The sequence below is a fragment of the Electrona antarctica genome (genome assembly GCF_951216825.1).
Source record: "Electrona antarctica genome assembly, chromosome: 3".
Classification (NCBI taxonomy): Eukaryota; Metazoa; Chordata; class Actinopteri; order Myctophiformes; family Myctophidae; genus Electrona; species Electrona antarctica.
In genome coordinates this window covers 39192111-39216674 of record NC_136808.1, presented here as the reverse complement: position 1 = coordinate 39216674, position 24564 = coordinate 39192111, and the positions used below count along the sequence as shown (strand labels likewise).

General features: G+C 42.5%; 1 protein-coding gene across 6 annotated transcripts in view; it reads left to right on the top strand.

Annotated features, from left to right (window-relative positions):
* phkb (phosphorylase kinase, beta) overlaps window positions 1–24564 on the top strand; it is a 153396-nt gene that overhangs the window by 22423 nt on the left and 106409 nt on the right. For all 6 annotated transcript variants that reach the window (XM_079497969.1, XM_079497968.1, XM_079497973.1 and 3 more), the window contains 4 exons: window positions 1430–1529; window positions 15315–15422; window positions 17724–17804; window positions 23257–23372. In XM_079497969.1, the coding sequence (XP_079354095.1) occupies window positions 1430–1529; window positions 15315–15422; window positions 17724–17804; window positions 23257–23372 (405 nt within the window). The remainder of the gene's footprint in view (window positions 1–1429; window positions 1530–15314; window positions 15423–17723; window positions 17805–23256; window positions 23373–24564) is intronic.

The following is a 24564-nucleotide window of genomic DNA, read 5'->3' as shown; positions in this document are numbered from 1 at the left end:
GATTTTGAAAAATAAGTCTCAACAATTTGTCATGTACCTGGTAGAGGCTGTCCCTTTGTTCATTTTCGGTGAGTGTATCACTTGTAAAGGTCAGATTTTGCACTTTTATTTCACGCAACCGTGTAATTCTTGAAGTGTGCGTGCGTGTGTGCACGTTTAACATAAGCCTCAACAGATTTTTAACTGAATAGGTTTTTTTCTCACTTCAGCGGTGTAGGGTTAGGATGTTTGCTGCCTGTCCGGGGAATGGAACGGGCAACCTTTCGGTCTCAAACGCACTCCTCTAATCTCAAGGCCACTCTGTCTCCTGCTTTTTGTAATTAAAAACAATAGGAAATCTTTTACAACTTAAACCCTATTATACTGTACTTCTTCTGACCGGAGTTCCCCGCGGGTCTATTTTAGGCCCCCTAGCTAGCTTGTAGATCTGCTATTTTTGCTGAATTTTGACACTAGGGTTCATGTGGTTACTACAGAGTCAAACATAGTGAGTCAAAGTTACGAGAAACTCTGTGTCAAGACCTATCAGATAACATCAGCAAACAGTACAATTACTTTGTAATTTTGTATTTGTGGAAATAAATGATGAAAGTGTGTCATTATAAAGATATGCGTTTCTTCTTGAGGTACTGTACGTGTGTGCGATAATGAGAGTGCGTGCAAGCAATAATGAATGCCCCATGGAGCACTTTGAAAACAGCTCTTTGATGACAGATGAAAAGCTGTGTGCTGTGTCCTCTGCTTGAGTTTGGTTGTGATGTGGAAGGTTGTTGTTTAAAGCACTGTATATCATTTCAACTTAAAATGCATTTCATCTCCCTGGCCATTAAGGAGCAAGCAGTCTCTTGAGCCAGTATGTTTCCTCCTAGTAAAGTTTATACACCACCTACTCTCCGCTTCCGTTTTGTCTTTGCAGTCACTTAATTTGTCCTACTGAAAATCAAATTAGTCGAAGCATTATACAGCTTTCTGCTAGTCAGAAATGGGAATTCCAAACTATTTTAATGATATTTGAAATATATTCCCATGAACAGAAATAACTAACGCATATCGGCTTCCTTTCTCTGCTTTCAGGTGATGTAGATCCAGACTCTATCATATAGACATCAGACTATAATATAGAGTACACCATTCAGACAACCTCTGAATGCTACAGAATATTATACTGTAGCATTCAGAGATTGTGTAATTGAGTACCACAGACGAATAACAGTCTAAGTCCACACTATTGATCCATAATATATAAATGATAGATAAGGGTTCAGGACAACAAGGCCTTTTCGTGGAGGGGTCAGTCTGAAATTTGGACTTAGACTGTTTTTCATCTGTGGTACTCAATTGTTAGTATGGCTACGTGCTACTGTGGAGCGAGTGATTTCATTGTGTTCACGTGGTTGTGTTGTTCCCCCCCCCCCCCCCCCCTGTGCAGGCGCATTGATGATGACATGGGGCGGACGCACGAGCTGGAGCACTCTGCCATCAAGTGCATGAGAGGAATCCTCTACTGCTACATGAGACAAGCTGACAAGGTGAGTTTGGACTAACCCTTAGGGGTAGTAATGATATAGTAACTACATCATATTTTTATTTCAAAACTCAAACTATATCATTATGTAAAAACCAACATATCGTATCATTTGACTTTGTATCGTATCATTTGGAATAAAAATAATCTGTATCGTATGTGTATCGTGACACAAATCGCATCGCTGTTAAAATGTATCGTTACACCCGCTACTAACCCTTGACTAGGGCTGTCGCCGTCGTGACATTTGACTCAAGTTGACTCAAGTTTACCCATCACTCAAGTAATTGTGATGAATGATTTAAGTGTATTTTTTGGTATTGACCATTGAAACTTATGAATGAATGAACAGAATGAATGAATTCTGTCTGGCAACATATAAAGAAATGACCGACATACCTACATACTGACATACACACTGATAAAACAGTGGAAATATCCAATCTATTTGTATGAAAATGGTTCAACGTGGAAACGATCATGACAATTATGAAAATAATATATATTGTGATTAGGTATGGCTTGTAACGCCTGGGATTCGAACCCAGATCTCCCACGTGGAAGGCCAACATCTTATCCAATAGACTAAAGGGAATCCCCCCCTAGCCCAGGGGAGATATTAGGGTTTTAGGTCATCAGGCAGAGGCTCTGAGCCACTACTGCTACACACACAGCACGTGATCAGATCTACAAGCTCACATGTTGCTGTGAGCTTGTACAGTAGATCTGCTATTGTCAGTGTGTGACACACACGTGCATGTAAGTAGGCTTGCCCTCTTCTCATGTATTATGAACCAGTAAGACGCCCTGAGGGCGAATACGGCACAGTTGAGAAGCAGGAGTTAAACTATTAATCTTGTGTCGGTGAGGTCAGATGTAGAGTTGCTGGCCGGCTCCATATATACAGATCTTGTATGTCAAACCAGGGTTTGATGAGGTCAGTGTCGTGATCTTCATATCTGGAGATCCAGGTACCAACTTGGTTCATTTGCAAGCGTCTCTCTCTCTCTCTCTCTCTCTCTCTCTCTCTACGGTATAATAATACCCATACTCCAATCTACTACTTGTGTTTTTCCATACAATACATTGTGGTCCTGCTGTGTGTTTGAACGCAGCATGTGTACATGTATGCCTTTCACGGCCATTATGTTTCATTTCACGTCGACCTTGACAACCTAATTTAGGGGAGAGCTTTAGCGTCTTAATTACAAGGCAGCATTTACACAGTTAATTAGACTGAGCAGCACCCCGTTAAGACCGCTGTCTCTGTCACTTATAGAGAACATGTATTTCTTTTAGATTAGACACCTAACTTAATTCCAAAGAACATGCATCCCCCCCATTAGACACACACACACGTGTTTGCGTTGTCACTGCTGTTGTATCCTACTGACTCGTCATCTACCAGTGAGGAGCCCCCACCAGGAGGATATGCCTTCATCCTACTCTTCCCGCCCAACACTCCCTGCTGACGGGTGCCACCCCAGCCCATAGCCTGTAGGTGCAGCGACAAATACCACCCTCCCCGCCCAGCTTCCCTCCCCAGAACACGGGCCAATTGTGTTTGTATTGTCGAATCCACAGAGGAGTGCCCTGGGCGCAGCCATTACTCACGTTTAACATTAACTGATTAGCTACACCTGGCCTACAGGGCACTGCTTCATGGAGAATCCATGGGTTAGATCCATCAATAGTAATCATTGCTATAGAGTGTTTGTTCACTAACAGGGGTCTCCCTGTCTCTCCAGTTCTTCAATAAACACACCATACATTTGCAGGTCGGTTGCCAATTGTATCCAATAAGGAGAGAGTGCCAATTTATCAGTTTCAATTTTATTGTGTTCCAGTTCTGATTTATTTGTGTCATCACTTCCAATTTCACTTATTTATCATGTATCCTGTGTGAGTTCTCTCTCCTGATTGGATACAATTGGTATCCATGCCTTTTCGGTTACTGAACAAACACTCTTATACAACATACTGTAGAGCAAGACTGGGTGATGTCAATTGATAGTAATTTCATCATCTATTTGGTTTACTATAGAGTAAAAAGCGCTATATGTGCTCTTTTCAAATTCAGATCACAAGTCTTATGTGGGAAGATTTTTTTTCTCTCGTTCAATCTCCCAAACAATTTCCTATTTCAAGAAGAAGTCACAGAATCAATAATAGTACGAGCAATGTCAAATATATTCATAGGCTGCATGGTTAAAATAGTAATACAATGAGGCAGAAATGCTTCTTCTGCGAGTAGAGAAACATTTGCAGCACATATAGATATAGAATCAGGCCTCCTTCCCAGCCACCCGATGCAGCCTAGTGCCCAAGGAGATTGAGCAGGACCACACGCTCAGTGGGATGTCACCTCAGGACTCGGGAGTAAACTCAAATACCAATTCAGAGGCTTGTTTTCATTGCAGGCACATACCACGTTATCGTTTCTGTCAGGCCGAAACTTCCTTTCTCCATATTTTAACTTTTAGGTTTTTTTTGTTCTACATTTGTGCCCTACTTGTCGATCATACTAAAGCGTCACACAAAAGTACAAAAAGTTGCAGATCTGCAAGCTCGAAATGTGACGTGAATCAGTGGGTTTTGCTACTTTCTTTTTTTTTGCTACTTATGCAACAAAAAAAAAAGTATTTGAATCCTGAAAAGTTACAGTTTTAGACATTTAGGGTGACCTTTGCAGCGTTAATTTACAGTGTTAATTTCACTCCACGGGAGTGTAAGCTTGTATATTGTCATTTCCCCCATGTTGCTGTCGTTTGAAGCTGGATGAATCAAACCAAACATGGAACGTCGCAGTCCCCCCCCCCAGAACGACGAGGGCACCAGGAAATAATTTATTTGACAAATCATGTCAATAAACGATTTTTTGGGGCCCAACAAATAATTAGGAAAAAGTAAAAAAGGGCAGGGTACAACACTTCTTTCTAATTATTTGTTCGGCCCCAAAAAAATGTTTATTGTCATGATTTGTCAACTCGGCTGTTGGCTTTGTCCGAGGCTTACAGATCTTTAAATACATCTTTTTTGAAACGCCTATGGGAAAAATGAATGGGGAATTATGTCCTGGTGCCTCGTTGTTCTGAATACTCGCTCTATATACTGATCTACAGAATAATATTGTCGCTGATTGGCGCAGCGCCTTGGGTGCTTCAAGTACATAACAGTTAACAATTTGAAAAGGAACACCGGTCATTTCAGTCTCCCGATTACATGTGACAAGTTCAACCCGACAATTTGCAATCCGTCGTTGAATCATTACTTAAACCATGAGAAGTGTCAGCTAAAGCTATTTGTGCTAATCACACAGATGGCAGGACATTTGAGCACAGCAACGGTTGATTGATTTAAGGTATAAGTATAAACTGTTTCATAATAATGTATGTAATCTCGTCACCATTGAAAATGAGGGAGAACCTCAATTGCTCTTTCGAGAATAAATAAAGGTTTCAATCAAGTGATAATGTGTTTGATGTTTAAAATTCTTAGACATAGTCCTATGTACTGCATATGAATATGATGATGTCACAGTCATTTAGTTTAGAGAAAGCAACACATTATTTTGGGCCATGCGGTTTGGCACTGTAAATGTTTGTGTTTTCTAAGTAAAACCTTTTACGGAAGAGTTATTTTGTCTTCTCGTCCATGTTTTGTTAAACTTACTCGACAAAGTGGTAAAAAACTAGACGGCGTGCCACTACAGCCTTATTTATCCGGTATCCCCATTTCCACCAGGATGAACCCCAAGAGAGGTTTACTATTTAAATGATGTATGATGATGTGCCTTAAGTGCTGAAAGCGCTTAAAAACCACAAGACTAAAGTAGCACAGTGCGGCTGTTTGTTAGCACTTCCATTGTCTCCATGTGCATCTCTCTCTGCGGTTCCAGCCAAACGTGCACAGCAGCAGCGAGCGTGCACGTGTCCCAGCGGTGGGACCGATGGAACTGGAGCAGTGTGTTGTTTGAAACTGGGACAGAGCGGGGGTCTCCAAAAAGCAGGGGGGGGGGAGCATATGAAATGGGAGACGGGGAGGGGGTACAGGGTTCGGCTGAGCAATGATGACTTCAAATTAATGTCACGATTATTTCAAACTTTTGCCTCGATCACAATAATGAACGATAATGTTTTTTTACAAAATAGTGAAAATAGCAGAGATCGTAGTTCTGCTATTTTCACTATTTTTGCATCGCACCATTGCACAACAAGTACTGCAGAACACACGACATAATCAGTGCATAATCAGACCAATCACACACAAAAAAAGTGTGTGTGTGTGTGTGTAGGGATTATTAGGCAAGATTATGATGTCAATTAGCCAGAAATCAAATGCAACCCCGACTCGCCAGCGAATCGAATACACATTTAATTCCTATCTACTTGCATCTCATTAACGTCCAATTGAAGACGTGAGTCACTTAGCCTGTCAATATACACATAGTTTCCACTCGGAATGAAGCGATTTGAAACCATGTACATACTGTGTATCTTATCATAAAAACGTCTATCTGAAGACGTGAGTTACGAATACCTGGTATGAATAAATACTGTGTTACAGTTCCCCCAATATAAAACAAATCAAACACACACAGACGGAATCAAAGAATAGTCCGGAGATTTGTTTAGATTGTACCAGCAAAATGAGATATTTATTATATCGAAATACTGTTACAACATACTTGTCATATACTCAAATAAAAACATAGCAAGAACGGGCGCGCCAGGGTTAATCCAATTCGGACATTAGCCGTAAAGACTTAACCCTGCGCATTGAAAATATACTATTTGGTAGACTGTGGTATAGTTGCTTCTGACTAGTCTGCACATGAGTTGTGCAAAATAGCCAAGGGCAAACGTTATAAAGTCCAGTCTTACTCAAATAACAATTTCAACTATAGGTCCGTTCAGTTTACAAGCACAATGCAAAGATAGTTTTAGGAAGAAGAAAGAGGGAAGAGGAAGTTATCTTCTCGCGAGGAGATGCTCTAGGTTGGCGTCACTTTTAAGATTTAAATGACAAAACTAAGTAAAAGGGTAGCTAATCCTATCATTAGTTATCATGTCGTTCTGGGAGCTTGAATGTTATCAAATACATCCTTGACCAACCTTTCTGATGATGAGACCTCAGCGGCGCTCGGAAACTGGATACCAGGGTTAAGTTGACAAAATTAGTTTCCAGCGCGGCACGCGAGTGTAACTTTACTCGTCCTTGTTTAGTTAAAGTATAAAGTATAAAAAGTCGATCAAATCGTTTCATATGGAAAACCACAAGTTAGCAAACGGGACCGCTCTAAGTCCTGATGTGATTTCGCGGAGGTGCAGCCCCCCGGCTGCCGGTAAAAGAACGCACCGGCTGATGTGGTTCAGCCAGCGTCTCGACCAAAATGAGCAACGTGTCTTGGGTGACACACGTTATATTGAAAAGGGGTCTCAAACTAAATTAGGCGTTTTCCTTTGTCTAACTTCAAATCCAGTTTTAACCAGTTTTAGTTGGAGTCAACAGAATTGTTTTTACAGCTTTTACGGCACCTATCACTCTCTCCTTATCGCTGAGCCATCTCCTCTTTCAAGCGTTAGTACACAGATGTGTGCGCACACGCGCACACACACACACACACACACACACACACACACACACACACACACACACACACACACTCTCCCTTCAGCCTCGCTCACTCATTTTACATGTTCCATAGTTTCCATATGTCAACAGGTAGAAAATGATTACATTGAGAACAAAAACAGGGAGCATGTATTGCTGATTGGAGTATCAGTGGTGCGTGCGTGTGTTGTAATGTAACGAGGTAGGACACCCCATCTTGATCCATCCTGTGAGTTCATCTCTCGGTCAGACCTGGGTCTGACCCTGGGTCGTGTCCTGATAGTCACCTCTCTCTTTCTCTTATTCGGTCTGTGGTCTCTCAAAAACCCCCCTTTGCTGTCAGGTTAATCCAGGGGTGGTTGATTGTTAATTCAGTTTGTAGACAAACGGGCGCATCTGGCACTTTTAGCAAGCCAGTGTAAGGGAGGAATGTTACTCCCTTTCACCTCACCATTGGGGCGTCTCTCTGATCTTACTTGCTCAGAGCGACACCGGTACTTGGGGGGAGGGAATCTGGTCCTCTTCCATTGTTCGGTTCAACTTGCATAATTGTCAATTACAAACCCTCCCAATGTCAGGCTACATATCCCCTCTCTAGGATAAATGAAGAGACAACGTTCGTGGACCTTCGTTTGGCCTAGTTACATATCCTGACCTCCATTCGGGACAAGATGTCAAGTTGAGGCCAATGGGGTGTCTGTCTTGCCCATAGGGCCCCTTTTTCGACAGTGGGGTCGCGTTCCCCTGTAGTGGTGTCAATGTTCGTAGCACTCCCTTGGATGCCCAGGATAGCACCTGTGACACAGGGGAAAGGTAGGAAAGGCAGTGTCTGTACGGTCGTTTCAGGTAGGTGTAGAGTTCTGCTGGGTGCAGAGTAGATTCCATGAGAGAGTGCACAGGCGACAGTGTCTGAATGTCATTCAGGCTTCCCCGAGCACGACATACGCTCCCAGGGGAAACAACACAATGTCAATTCATTCAAAACACTGTCATTCAGGTGGATGCCAGGTTCCGCTAGTCACGGAGCAGCATCCATGAGAGAGAGAAACAGGAGACAGTGTCTGAAGGTCATTCAGGCTTCCCCGAGCACGACATACGCTCCCAGGGGAAACAAAACAATGTCAATTCATTCAAAACACTGTCATTCAGCTGGGTGTAATGCCCTCCAGGCATGGCGTAGCATTCATGTGGGGAAGAAAGAGCGGACAGGAGACAGTGTCTGTAGTGTCATCCAGGCGGATGCAAGGTTCCGCTAGGTGCGGGGTAACATCCATGTGAGGGAGAGAGAGGCAGGAGGCAGTGTCTGTAATGTCATTCAGGTGGGTGTAAGGCTTCCCCGAGCACGACCATACGCTCCCAGGGGAAACACAACAATGTCAAAACATGTCATTGCTGGCAGGTCAAAGTGTTATTGACCACATCATGCACCCAAAACGACATGGTTTCTCCTAAGTCATTTTACACTGAGCTCTCTACTCCTATTGATAAAGTTGTACTGGTCTAACCAGGGTGATAGAGAAGAGAAAAGTGGAACAAGGGCCAGAGTAGAAGAGAGGAAATAATACTTTCGTTTGTTAAAATAAAATTCAAACGATAACAGACTATAAGGAGCAAATGGCTCAACGTCTAGTGGGAATAATTATTTTGTCTGGTAAAAACAAACAAACGAAAAAACTAAGGAGCAATGGCTCACACTCTAATGGTAGAAAACAAAACAGTAACTACATTTTGTGACCACAGGTGGTTTAGCAGGCTAGTGCACCTACAGGTTTGAATTCATTCCGCTAGCGAGGTTGATGTTTGATCATGTCTCACACCGAGTCAGGAAACGGAACAAAAGGTCAACCCTCTATCTTAGGAAGCATTATTCTGCACAGGCACTTTGAGGTCGTTTTTTATAATAATAAAACAAGAAAATGTAAACAAAAATTACTAATGGTGTGTGTGTTACACATACCAAGTGATCATCCCGTTTCGGTAGGGGAGGAGGTTTCTTACTGTTTCACGGGAAACAGGGTCCTACGTTGCTTAAACTATTTAGGCGAGAAACTCAATAGGCTAGGCACAACACAGCTAAGAGTTCTACAATGTAGAGCAGCCGGTGAGTTCTCTCGCCTTGGTTTTGGTCTCAGAGTCGGTCAGTTCGGTGATTGTCTGGGGCGTGTGTAATTTGATTTGGTTTCGGTGTACCCATTTTGTCACTGGCTTGCCTTGGCCTTTCCATTTGGGGAGGGACCTATTGTTCATCCCCTCTTGGTGAGCAAAAGTGGAACACCGAACCAAATCCCATATTTGGAGCTGGTCCTGCGAGGGCCTTTTGCCATAGTGGGCTTTCTTGACCTCCATGCTCTTTGCCAAGTTCTTCTGAGAAGATCTGGCAAATGGTCCAATCCAATCTATCTGCAGATCTGCCCATGGGAACATAATTCCCCTCTCTTGTAAGGGTGTTCTCGGGGTTGGACTTGAAGGTTGGAACTGACAGCACGTCAAACAACCTTTCACATAATGAACCACGTCTTGGTACATTTTGGGCCAATAGGCCATCTGGCGCAACTCATCGCAGGTTGCCTCGACACCTCGGTGTACAGCAGTTGGGGGGTTGTGGCCGAAGCTTAATAGTACCCCCCTGTGGTGCTGGGGTATAACTAGACGCGGAGAAGTATATGAATCAACAGCATACACCAACAGACCATTGCTCAGTGACATGTAGTCGCTTGACAACAGTAGTTGGGTTAGGTACTCTGTTGAGTCCCTGTCTGTGTCAGGGATAGGTGTTGGTGTGTCCCCAGCAAGGAGCGCCATCATGTGGGCTAGGGCTGGGTCAGCCGCCTGTAATGACACTAGATCAAAGTCTCTTTTCACAGGGGCCGTCGTCCCATCAGGGGACCGTTGGTCCCGCTGCAGTAACGCAGGGATTTTGCCAATGACCGGAATGGTCAGGCTGGAATCATAGAAGTCAGTGCTTATCAACAAACCCAAGTCTGTTCCTTCGCACAAAGTGACGTCGGTATCCAGCCTGTCTGTAGACCTTCCTTCCACATCCAAAATGGGTGTGCCTTGGAAAGTCAGACTTTGCCGTAACTGGGCATCTCTCCCCCCTAAAGGAGGAGTCCCCGGTGGGGAATTAGTGCCCTGTAAGCAAGTTATTTCCAGCTGTGCCTCCACGAGGTCACTGTTGGTCTGTTGAAACTGGGTAAACTGCGCCTTGAGGTCGGCGATCTCTTGTTTAGCCCTATTCAACTTACTATCTGCGGTGGCTAGCTTGGTGACAATATCAGTCAAGCGAGCCTGTGTCTCTCGTAACTCAAGTTCATCAGTCAAGTCTTTTATCTGCTGCCGAGACCTGGCAATTGCCTCCACGTTAGCTTTGACTGCTAAGCAATCAAGCTCATGTAACCGGACTAAGTTTGCCAATACATGCCCAGTTAATTTCTCGCGTTCTGCCTCAGTGTAAAGTCTTGATTCAGCATGAGCACTAGCTAAAGTTTGGAGATTTGAAAGGACTGTGTCTGCATCTATTTGACCGACGTTAGGAATGTCAGAGTCTGTCAGACTAAGCATCTTTCTTATAGCTACGCAACAATCCATGTTCCCTGTTCGTGTAGCTGGCTAACAGCACAGTATGCTTCTAAGCCGCAACAACTCTGTCAACAGACAGCGGTAGGAAACAATGCAACAACCACGCTCCCTCGCTGCCTCTCAGGTAAAAACAGCACTGTGGTCCTCAATTTGGTTTGAGGACAATTGTGCACAAGTGAAAAGGCTATATCGTTTGTGTTATTATTCCTGCCCCTAACCCCCCTTTTTATTAACACCCTTAGTTCCTTTTGCAAGGAAGAAAGGGAGTGAATAAAAATTAAAAAGGGAATAAGCACAAAAAAATTTGAATTAAAAATCTCAAACTGTAAATGTCCAAAATTAAAATAATTAATTAAACCCAATCAGTCAATTGCCTGATCAACCAAACCTCAAAGGTTTAATCAACCACACATCCAACCAAACGGAAATAACCAATTAAACCAGCAAGCCAATTGCCTGGTCGATCAAAACCTCAAAAGGTTGTTAGATCCACCACCCATTTAGCCAGAAGGTTATTTCGAGCCCTAAATTTTAAATGCCACCAAGGAATGACTGAATCTCTTGAAATTCACACTCCCAATGACAAAATGGTATTAATCAAGTAAACTCAACAATTTAATTGCCTGGTCAATTAAAACATCAACCACACACTTAAACAGAGTTTATTTTAAAAATCCCAGCGTCCAACGAGAGATCGGAATGAATCATTAAAATAATTAAGTCAATCCCCATCTCAAAATTGGAACTGTAATCTTCAAAACAAAGCCATTTGAGCATAACAGGCCAATGAATCGACTGAAATCCTGAAAGATTTTAAAACGATCAGTCAACCCAAAGTCCACCTTACAAATTTAAATTCAAATGATAATGCCTGAAATAAGCCAGGGCAGGGGTGTGATTAAACGAATAACAAAAGACCTGTATCCCTTAAACAAAACAAGCTTGATTTTGCACAGAACAAAGGCTATGCAAATTTAAAGGATGCTCCAATTTTGTCCAAGGCACAGGCCGTAAATAGCAGCAACGTTTCACTTTATGTACCACAAAATCAATTATCCACAACCGAATTTGCCTGAAATGAGCGTGAAAGAGGGTTTACGTGAGTTACCACAACACCACGCTATATGTTTACAAACACAAGCAAACAACGCAAAATGTCCCCACAGCAGTAAGGCAATTAATGAGCTACCAGTATATGCGAACTTAATGAGTGTACTTTGACACGCAAAATAAGTCCCCACCAAGTGCAAAGATTAAGAGGTGTTAATCTTCGTCAAGTAGCAAAAACACGACCATGCATGTAACCGAGAGGAACGCAACGATCAATAAAACGCGTGTGATACAACCGGCGGCCACAAGATGGGGCGATTGCCTACTTTGTATCACACGTTGCCAACAATGGGCAGGCTGGCCGGACGCAGAGCGTCACGCACCCAGCGGTCGGACCTCACGGGGCGGGGCGCCGACGGGGAATACACAAGATGGCGATTATGCAATCCGAGCGTGAGCAGCTTCCCTTAAACACAGTGGAAGCGCGACACGCCCCAATTTACAAAATGGCGATCTCGCAAGTGGCCAGAGCAGACGTGTATTCGCAGGCAGTGAACAACACTGTATTTGCGATCACGTCAATTAGCCACGGTACAGATTCTTGTTTACGCTCCCGATCTAAACTCTCAACCTCAAAAAAGCAGCACACTTATGGCGACACTTAAGTCTAAATTCATACTAAACCAATGGCCTTTCTGTAATGCCGTGAGCCGTTTTATAGTAAAGAGAGAATTCTCAGGTTCCCCTGGACAATAGTGCGAAATACACGCTATACGAACTTAATCGCTTAGTCCAGTGGCAAACATTCGTTGCTGAAATGACCCACAAATAGCTTACATTCGGGGACAGTGCAACTGGGCGTTAGGAAACAGAATCACTTAAACGATAGCCCACTTTTATCAATTACGCTCCAATAAATAGTAATCCCGTTTCTGCAGAAACCTGGGACCTAAATGTCGGAGGGCATTCGAACGTAATGTTCTAGGTTCCAGCCACGGTCACAGCGTGAGACGCGGATCAAACCATTTACTCTAAAAACAACTCTAAAAAAAACAACCTCGATTCCAATTACATGTACATTAATTTCTCTCACATCGAAGGGTCTTATATAACACAGCAAACCAGTTCCGTTAACGGGACACCATTATGTAGGGATTATTAGGCAAGATTATGATGTCAATTAGCCAGAAATCAAATGCAACCCCGACTCGCCAGCGAATCGAATACACATTTAATTCCTATCTACTTGCATCTCATTAACGTCCAATTGAAGACGTGAGTCACTTAGCCTGTCAATATACACATAGTTTCCACTCGGAATGAAGCGATTTGAAACCATGTACATACTGTGTATCTTATCATAAAAACGTCTATCTGAAGACGTGATTTACGAATACCTGGTATGAATAAATACTGTGTTACAGTTCCCCCAATATAAAACAAATCAAACACACACAGACGGAATCAAAGAATAGTCCGGAGATTTGTTTAGATTGTACCAGCAAAATGAGATATTTATTATATCGAAATACTGTTACAACATACTTGTCATATACTCAAATAAAAACATAGCAAGAACGGGCGCGTCAGGGTTAATCCAATTCGGACATTAGCCGTAAAGACTTAACCCTGCGCATTGAAAATATACTATTTGGTAGACTGTGGTATAGTTGCTTCTGACTAGTCTGCACATGAGTTGTGCAAAATAGCCAAGGGCAAACGTTATAAAGTCCAGTCTTACTCAAATAACAATTTCAACTATAGGTCCGTTCAGTTTACAAGCACAATGCAAAGATAGTTTTAGGAAGAAGAAAGAGGGAAGAGGAAGTTATCTTCTCGCGAGGAGATGCTCTAGGTTGGCGTCACTTTTAAGATTTAAATGACAAAACTAAGTAAAAGGGTAGCTAATCCTATCATTAGTTATCATGTCGTTCTGGGAGCTTGAATGTTATCAAATACATCCTTGACCAACCTTTCTGATGATGAGACCTCAGCGGCGCTCGGAAACTGGATACCAGGGTTAAGTTGACAAAATTAGTTTCCAGCGCGGCACGCGAGTGTAACTTTACTCGTCCTTGTTTAGTTAAAGTATAAAGTATAAAAAGTCGATCAAATCGTTTCATATGGAAAACCACAAGTTAGCAAACGGGACCGCTCTAAGTCCTGATGTGATTTCGCGGAGGTGCAGCCCCCCGGCTGCCGGTAAAAGAACGCACCGGCTGATGTGGTTCAGCCAGCGTCTCGACCAAAATGAGCAACGTGTCTTGGGTGACACACGTTATATTGAAAAGGGGTCTCAAACTAAATTAGGCGTTTTCCTTTGTCTAACTTCAAATCCAGTTTTAACCAGTTTTAGTTGGAGTCAACAGAATTGTTTTTACAGCTTTTACGGCACCTATCACTCTCTCCTTATCGCTGAGCCATCTCCTCTTTCAAGCGTTAGTACACAGATGTGTGCGCACACGCGCACACACACACACACACACACACACACACACACACACACACACACTCTCCCTTCAGCCTCGCTCACTCATTTTACATGTTCCATAGTTTCCATATGTCAACAGGTAGAAAATGATTACATTGAGAACAAAAACAGGGAGCATGTATTGCTGATTGGAGTATCAGTGGTGCGTGCGTGTGTTGTAATGTAACGAGGTAGGACACCCCATCTTGATCCATCCTGTGAGTTCATCTCTCGGTCAGACCTGGGTCTGACCCTGGGTCGTGTCCTGATAGTCACCTCTCTCTTTCTCTTATTCGGTCTGTGGTCTCTCAAAAACCCCCCTTTGCTGTCAGGTTAATCCAGGGGTGGTTGATTGTTAATTCAGTTTGTAGACAAACGGGCGCATCTGGCACTTTTAGCAAGCCAGTGTAAGGGAGGAATGTTACTCCCTTTCACCTCACCATTGGGGCGTCTCTCTGATCTTACTTGCTCAGAGCGACACCGGTACTTGGGGGGAGGGAATCTGGTCCTCTTCCATTGTTCGGTTCAACTTGCATAATTGTCAATTACAAACCCTCCCAATGTCAGGCTACATGTGTGTGTGTGTGTGTGTGTGTGTGTGTGTGTGTGTGTGTGTGTGTGTGTGTGTGTGTGTGTGTGTGTGTGTGTGTGTGTGTGTGTGTGTGTGTGTGTGTGTGTGTGTGATTTTATCTCTTTAACTTTAATAATTTAACTCGTAAGGGTCTGTTTGTTTTAATTTTACACTCAAGAGTTAAAGTCCTTTTTAAGGGTCAATATCTGGTTACCAACTCTCCATCATTTAGTTGGGGACCACCTGGAACCCCCTCAAGGAGGGGACCACCTGGAACCCCCTAAAGGGTTCCAGGTGGTTGGGGACCACCTGGAACCCCCTCAAGGACCACCGGGCCACTGGTTGAAAACCACTGACCTAGAAGGTGGCACTAATTCCCCTGCTGCAGTTGCAGAAAATAGTTCACGCACACAAGATTTGTGTGCGTGCAAAACTGCTTCCTTGGTTGAATGGTTGAATGGTTAACACAGATTCTCTCTCTCTCTCTCTATGTGTCTCTCTCGCAGGTGGAGCAGTTTAAACAGGATCCCAGTCCGTCTAAGTGTCTCCACTCTGTGTTCAATGTGGACACAGGAGATGAGGTTCCCTCCTGCGCAGACTACAACCACCTGCAGGTGAATGAACATCAACAATGCACTGATTGAATTCATACATGAAACTTCGTCAATGGTTGATATAATACAATAAGCAAGCAAGCAATCAATGCAAGCAATCAGAATCCTCTTCATTGATGCTATCACAGCTTTACAGGTGTGCAACAGTGTGTGAAATTCGTTTTTTTGTGTGAGCTCCATCGTTTTTGTTGTTTCCAGAAAGGAGAAAGAGGGTGGGCAAGGGCGAGGTAGAAAAGACAAAACAACAACGAGTATCTGCATAATTATTTGGGCCGGGATTTTTTTACACGTAAATTGCGATTTAATAATAAACACAAGTGCCAGCTGTGTATATAAACGTGCGTGAGCATGCATGCCATCCATGATCGGTTGCATCATTGCGGCCCATGCGGCTCTCACCCCAACATGAGTTTTACATCCCTGGAGCGGTTTTGCGAGATTGCCGTGGACTCACAAACGCTCTCTCAGATATCTGGCTCCTTCTGTGAAAATTGGACTTCACCATGTTCAAAATAAGCCAATAAGTACACTCTTGAAAGCATGTTATCCCACAGTAATTGCTTATGGTTGTTCTGTTATGGCATAGATTCCATAGAATGTATTGTCCGGTCCCCTTTTAGTACCTCTGGACCCAGCAGAGGACAAGGAGCACAGCAGTTAAATATTTAACTATCAGGTCATTCCATTCCAGTGCTTATGGGATATTTGGTGTAGTTCCTAAAACAGCATTACAATTACAATTTACTATTTAGGCATTTAGAAGACGCTCTTAATCCAGAGCGATTTACAATAAGCAAGGACAACACATAGTAATACTATACCAATACTATATCAAATACATAAAAAATAATATTAAGAATCATATGTAAGCTAAGAATCTAGCATCCGTTTAACAGTGGAATATCTATATAATGAAACTATGCGTAATTGCGTATACTCTATAGAGTGCTATGTCTACATAAAATGCTATCCAATTCACATAAGTTGAGCCTTTGCATACGACTGTAATGTCGTTGAGGCTAGGGCAAGTGCTACGGCAAGTGCTATGGGCTAAGATGGAGTCTGAAGAGGTGGGTTTTCAGACTACAGCGCAAGATTGGGAATGAGTCTGCAGTTCTGATTGCAATGGGAAGTGCATTTCCTAGTTTTGGAGCCAGAAGGGAGAAGAGTTTGGGACGTGTGGATTGTTGTCCCGGAGTTTTTAGTGAATGTTTTTCCAGCTTCCCTGCGTTGGCTGATCTGACTGCGCGGTAGGGTTTGTAGGGTCCGATCAGACTTGCAAGATATGGTGGTGCACTGGTGCCATACCTTTGGTTGCTTTGAAGGCCACAATCATCTTAACACCAATTATGGAATGTATGCAGTCTAGTTCCACACATGTAAAAGCTATGCCAACTGCCAAGGCATGTTGAAGCTGCTCTGCTGGCCCAGTGCATTTTTTATTTTCAAAAATGTTCAAAGATAGCAAAAATAGCAGATATGCAAGCTCGCATGACCTTGCAATGTGAAATATGAACTTGCAGATCAGCTATCGTCACCATAATGACAATAGTCATGAAATATATAATAATAATCGTTTTATACCCACTCCTTTGGGTTATTTTTGTGAACTGGCAGCGGTTAAATAGGCAGAACAACGGCCCATTGTGCCAGAGGAAATGCAACTCTTACCAAGGCTCTCAATATTGTCACTGCACGGCGCTCGTAACAGTGCTCTTCATTTGATTGAGTACACCAGATGCCATATGTGATAGCATGAAGAGAATGGACGGTTACAGTAGCGATCATTTTGGCTGCTGGAAAACAATGCATGAGTGCACGATCACGCATTCACGTCAGTATTGTCAATGTCCTGTTCACTTCCATTCTATGGGAGCAAAGCAGGGGAGCATCCGGTCCCAGCGAGTTGACGTGTCACGTTCAGTTTTAGTTCCAACATTGGTGAACTTTGACCAGGCGTCAACAGTTGTTCATTGAAGTACTCTAAAATGCAGGGCTTAAGTGATCCCACCAATCGTTGTCAATTATTAAAAAACAAAACATATACTGTATTAGAATTTATTTTGTGTCAATTTGTTGAGGTCTAAGAAAAAACGATTATCACAAAAAACCTTGCTTCTCTATTTAGATTAACCTGCATGAGCAAGATATTGAATTGGTTCAAAATGTTGTCCTCCTGTCCGACTTGTCTGTGACCCTCTTTATCTCTGTCCTGCTCTCTCCTTGGGTCCCTCTGTCCTTGGCTCTCTCTCTATCCTGCTCTGTACTTGGGTCCCTCTCTTGATCTCCTTGGCTCTCCAGATCGACGCTGTGTCTCTGTTCCTGCTCTACCTGGTGGAGATGATCTGCTCGGGTCTCCAGATCATTTACAACACAGACGAGGTACTGTACCTTCCCCCTCACATGCCACTATAGAGATAGTAGAATACCCAGTTCATCTAACTCAAAGGTTAGAGCTCTAAATTGTGATAGTAATCATTGCTATAGAGTTTGTTCAGTAGCAGGAGTCTCCCTGTCTCTCCAGCACTTCAATAAACTGAAAATACGGTTTCAGGATGGTTGCCAATTTCAGCCAATCAGAAGAGAGTACCCAGCTACGAATTGCATAGTGATTCAGTACCAATTTTGTCTGCTCATTTATTTGTGTCTTCACTTCCAATTTCACCCTGTGTGACCTGATTTGATAAAATTGGTATCCCATATTGAAAATGTATTTTTTGCTTAATAAAAAGGAGAGACAATTATATGAACGCAAACAAATAGTTTACCCTGCCTTTAACACTGAAGATACAAATGTGTGCACATTTGTGCACTCAGAGTTAAATTAACACTAGGGATCTTATTGAGTACCAACAGAGGACACACAAATCCACTTTGAAAAAAGACTAGCTTCATTAAATTAATACATACCGGTATATAAGTGTGAAGATATTTCAGGCTCTGTAATAAAATAATAAAGCATGACACTGTGTCTGTTAAAGTTAAACACTCTTATTTTTATTGTCTAGACTGGAGCCTCAGGAGTCCATTGAAGTTTGTTAATTGTAAATATTTTTTTTATAGTCTTCTCCTTCTCAGCTTTGCTCACAGCCACAGAGGGGTGAAATTAAAGAAGTGCTTCATGGACAAGTTTTAGCTTATCTTCCCAAACTAAGGACAAGCTGAGACATTGCCCTCTAAACAATTATGCCACACAATGTTCGTTTTGTTCACAGAAATCCCTCCCTAATAACTTTTCAATTGTTTTTCTCTCGCTCCCGGTGGCGAGTTAAAATGGATGATGTGACTTTTATACAAGGGCCGTCCTGTCCTGCACACTTCATTAGCATGTTTAAAAAGGGTCTTATTGGCCTGTATAATTCAATTCAGAATGCATAAACATGATCAATGTTACTTCATGTCCTTGTGTTGAGATGTAGCAGAGCAAATGGGCTTTATGCACACAGAATAACTCTTCCTAGTACTGCCGGGCCCCTTCCCTACTTCCTTCACAGGTGTTGAGGGTGGTACTAATTAAGGCTCTGTTCCATTTAGACAAAGTGGTTCTCGAACATTTTAATTTCAAGGAACCCCATAACCCTGAGAGTGTACAAATGGAACCAAATGGACACATAAGGGTCCATTTATGGGTCCATTTGGTTCCATTTGTACACTCTCAGAGTTACATACACGTATGGGGCCATTTGGAATCCACTCAAGGACATTTTGAGACCCACTGGTGTAGAAGAGTGTTTCCAGTGAGCCAACATGCACAATAGAGGGTATGCGCGTGACATCAGCATCATACCCGGAAGTTATGCAGGAATGCCTACTGAGTGGCAAAAACTACTTTCTGGCCTTGACAGCCCATACATCCAAACAGAAAAGTCCTATCTTATTGCATTATATGACATTAGACGTTAAACTCACTTTGCCACTCAATTTGCGCACAATTTCAACCCAGCTCCCCCAAAAGATAGAGAGGCGGGCAGGCAGACAGAGACTATAGTCTAGATTTACGCGCATAGGGTGGATTTTTTAACCTGTTTTTTCTTAATCCTTACCTGCCAGGTAACAAGAAAAATAATGTCCCAAGGGGTTCATTTTTAAACCGTTCTTACACATACCCTACCTAAATATGCAAATGTAGAGACAAGAGAAAAACTATTGACATAAACAACCTACAGGGACAAATTAACACGTTTCCATACAATTAGGACCCAAGGAATTAAAGAAATGGTTATTATGAAGATTCAAGCACATCTTGACTCTATTTTGGGGCAAAAACTTAAATTCCTTGGGTAATAATTGTATGGAAACATGTTAATTTGTCCCTGTAGGTTGTTTATGTCAATAGTTACAGTATGCTGTTTTCTCTTGTCTCTTCATTTGCATATTTAGGTAGGGTATGTGTAAGAACGGTTTAAAAAATGAACCCCTTGGGACATTTTTTTTTCTTGTTACCTGGCAGAATCTTAAAATAGACCCTTCAAGGATTAAGAAAAAACAGGTGGGGTTAATAAATCCACCCTATGTGCGTAAACCCCCTGTTCCATCTAGACTATAGGTGCTGTCCATGGTGCTGAATGAATGGAGCCACTAGATGTTTTACAGCTAAATTCCTTTTTTCACAATGTTCTGATAATGAAAACACAGTAACAGAGATGGTCACTAAAGAAAGTGGCTGTGGAACATACCGGACAATACTGCAATACTAGGGGCTGCAGCTCACCCTAGCCCAACGGTAAATCTGGGCCTGTATGCATGGCAAATTGTGCTGCCAACTCAAAAGGCGTAAAAGCCTGTATTCATGTACCGTATCTATGTATAACTCTGGGAGTCAAATTAACAGGATTCACGTTTGTTACTTGACATTTCAAATTGGTTGTTAGATTAGTGCCTGTGGGAAGGAAGGCCACTGGAGACTGGCAGTTGACTGGAGTTGGAAGCTGCATTGCAGTGTTTTTTTCTCTTTTTTTTTAGATCAAATGAAGCTCTTGTGTTGCTCTCATCGACCTTAATATGCGTTTTAATGCTTCTTCTGTTTGTGTATGGGAGGTGTGTACATTCTGTTTTTTTTGTTTGTTTGTTTGTTTTTTATTAATGCCTTACTTCGTCATACTACACTATTACTACAGTGTCACACAAAAGTATCAACAACAAGCTCAAGTGTGTGTGTGTGTGTGTGTGTGTGTGTGTGTGTGTGTGTGTGTGTGTGTGTGTGTGTGTGTGTGTGTGTGTGTGTGTGTGTGTGTGTGTGTGTGTGTGTGTGTGTGTGTGTGTGTGTGTGTGTGTGTGTGTGTGAGAGAGAGAGTGATTTTCAGTGGTGTTGGACAGGGCTCCAGTGGCTGTGCTGGTGGGCAGTACAGTACAGTATAATTCATTAAGATAGCATTAAGATAGCATGAAGCTCTCCTCGTTAATCACTGCTCGCATAAAAGCTCATAAAGAGGCCGGGCATCCTTTCTCCTTCTAAACAGCCTGGCCTACTTTACACTGACACACACTCCATCTCTATCTCTCTCTCTCTATCTCTCTCTCTCCCTCTCCCTCTATCTCTCCCTCTCCCTCTCCCTCTCCCTCTCCCTCTCCCTCTCCCTCTCCCTCTCCCTCTCTCTCTCTCTCTCTCTCTCTCTCTCTCTCTCTCCCCGCCCCCTCTTTCACGTACCCCCTCCCTCTCTGTGTCATGGTGGATTAGAAGTCCCATCAATCTCATAGCTACTTTCAAGTCTTTTTAATGATTCAGGACCTCTAAGTCATCATATATATTTAATGTCTCTCTTTGACTTTTTTCCCCAGTTATTGATTTTGTCACAGTGACACAGCCAGCCTACTCATATATGGTAGAATTAAGGGGGACAACTTTTAAGAATCGCTCAATCAGGCTTCATGCAGCCATTTTGTTAATGGAGCTTAAGGATCCGGAGAGTCAAGAGTTTAAGAGTTTGTGATGGGGGTGAGCCAATAGCCGAATGGTTGCCACCACACGGCAAGCTTTCGATGTTGAACATGAAGCCTGTGTGTGTGTGTGTGTGTGTGTGTGTGTGTGTGTGTGTGTGTGTGTGTGTGTGTGTGTGTGTGTGTGTGTGTGTGTGTGTGTGTGTGTGTGTGTGTGTGTGTGTGTGTGTGTGTGTGTGTGTGTGTGTAATGAATGAATCTTGTCGTTAAGACCCATCCCTTACGGGATTATAAAACACCAACAACAGTTACATAAATAAACAATATCACGTTCACTTCCCACACAGAAGTTACAAGTTATAAATAAACAATATCACGTTCACTTCCCACACAGAAGTTACACCAAGTATTTGTAAAAAACAGAAATAAGCAAAAACATAAAAATAAAATAAAATACATCACATATAAGTTCTCTTTGTCCGCATGCCCCAAGCTTTCTCTATATATTCTGCTAATGCAAATATCTTCTGTTCGAAATTTGTGTGTGTGTGTGTGTGTGTGTGTGTGTGTGTGTGTGTGTGTGTGTGTGTGTGTGTGTGTGTGTGTGTGTGTGTGTGTGTGTGTGTGTGTGTGTGTGTGTGTGTGTGTGTGTGTGTGTGTGTGTGTGTGTGTTTGAAGATCTTTGGGTCAATATTTGGTTACCAACTCTCCATTTAGTTGGGGACCACCTGGAACCACTGGTCTAGAAGGTGGCACTAATTCCCCTTTTGCAGTTGCAGAAAATAGTTCATCCAGTCAAAGCCAATGCAATATTACCCGACTTTACACTTGGTTATATTACCTTTAGTAAACCTTTACATAATCACATTCCTGTATATTTTCAATCGATATAGTTTCATGTCTTCTTTATTGGTGAATTATGCTTCCATTAATTCTTAAATTAATTAAAAAGAAGGGTATGCTTCTACTGCTTTTGCTGAGTGAAGACCCGCCCTCGCTCCCCTTGCACATGCATAGCATTAGATTTGTTTTGGAACTGGAAATGCAAGATGGTGGATTTTAATTTTCTGAACTATAGAGGCTTCAAAAGGGGCCTGTAGAAACCAATGGGTGATGTTACAGCTCCCTTGCCACAAGCATCCCACATCATGGGCTCTGTTGGAGCTATTCACTGTGTTGTGTCATTTCACATTTATTTATTGTTTATTTGGTACACTTTTTTGTATTATTTCAGTTGATTTAGTGTTCCTGCTAAATGGTTATTATTTTGAAGGTATTGGGCAAAATTGGGTCCACAGGAGAATTGATTTAACAGTAATCAGTAGGGGTGTAACAATATATTTTTCACAGCGATACGATACGTATCACGATACATGGTTGACGATACGATACATAGACGATATTGGTTCATTATGGCGAGATGCGATTCAATGATTTGAAAATCAATACAGTAACTATTTAGCAAATAAAATGTGTGAAACTTGTGGATTTTTAAGGGAAAGATGTATTATTATGGATATACGGTAAATAAGTAAACAATGATTCTCTGGCAAATAGATGGACATTGTATTTGAACACATATGGACAAACCCACGCCTTGACATGAACACAGAATACACACATTTTTCTTTTTTCTTCTTAAAATTGCTAAATACAATGCTTAGTACTTAGTATTGATTATTTACATTACAAAACGACTTGACACCGAATATTTCCATTGCAAAACGATACGATACAAAGTCACAACATAACATATCGATATACTTTTTTTATTTTATTCAAATTGATATTTCGATACAGTTACTATATCGTTACACCCCTAGTAATCAGACAGGCATAGATTCAGTTTGGCACAGAGAAGGTGGTCCTTTTCATACTGTTTCAGAAATTGCACACTAGGACTTGGTCATAGAAACATTTTGAGTCATGTGATTTCATTTTGTTTGAATCCATGCAGGTGTCCTTCATCCAGAACCTTGTGTTCTGTGTGGAACGGGCCTACAGAGTCCCAGACTTTGGGATGTGGGAGAGAGGAAGCAAGTACAACAATGGAAGCACAGAGCTGCACTCCAGGTTTGTACAGAACCACACGCACGCACATGCTTCTCCCAAGTGGTTTCTTTTTAACACATCGCAGACGCATTTTTATGGTTCCCTTCATTGTCTCCACCAGGCCGAAGGCATGGGGAGAGAGTATGTTTTGCACTCCGTCCGTCCGTGTGTCCGTCCGTCCGTGTGTCCGTCCGTGTGTCCGTCTGTGAACAGCTAATCTCTGGCACCGTTGGCTTGATCGCAGCCAGACTCTGCACACACACTCCCTGAATGCCAGAGCTGAACCTCTGCCCCAAAGTTTTCACATTGGCCTGTTATAGCGCCACCAGGAGGCCCCTTTGTGCAAAACAAATGTTTTGACAGTACACCTACAGATTTTGTCCAAACATTACGCAAATTGGTACACAGTCTCTCTTGAGCCATTCAACGAAACAGGTCTTTCAGATTTTTCAGACTCCATCCTGATTGGCTAAGATTGCCTTCCAAAGTTCGCAGGAGTGCTCCGTTTCAAACAAAATGCTGCAAATCATGAACACATGGTGTGATTTCCGTGAAATTCCCACTAGGTCGAGGAAGAAATGCCACTTGAATATTTTCAACTCAGCCTCATGGTGGCGCTATAACTGGCCGATTTGTGTTTTACCTATAACTGCACCGATCTGTGTAAAACCATGTATGCACACTCCCTAGAGGCCAAGGAAAAACCTTTTCCTGGAAATTTTCACATCTGCTCTTTATAGCGCCACCAGGAGGCCGACATATGTAAAACACATTTTCTAATATTACTCCTTCAGATTTTATCCAAATTTCTCGCAAATCGGTACACATGCTCTCCATAGTCATGTGATCATGTGATTTGTTTGATTTCTCATAATTATCCATCCTGATTGGCTACGATTGGCTTCTAAAGTTTTCAGGAGTAGCCCGTTTTGTACCCGTTTTGTACAAATTGCCACAACTCCGCAACGCAGCGTCCGATTGCGGTGAAACTGTGCATGCCTATTCCCACTACTAGGCTGAGGAAGAAATGTCACTTGACAGTTTTCAAATCAGCCTCATGGTGGCGCTACAACAGGCCAAGTCGCGTCTCACACACACACACACACACACACACACACACACACACACAAACAAATAAACATGTTTATATTACTCCTAAACATTTTGCCAAACATCACACACAATCCTATCCTCCTGGTGGAGACCTGTGCCC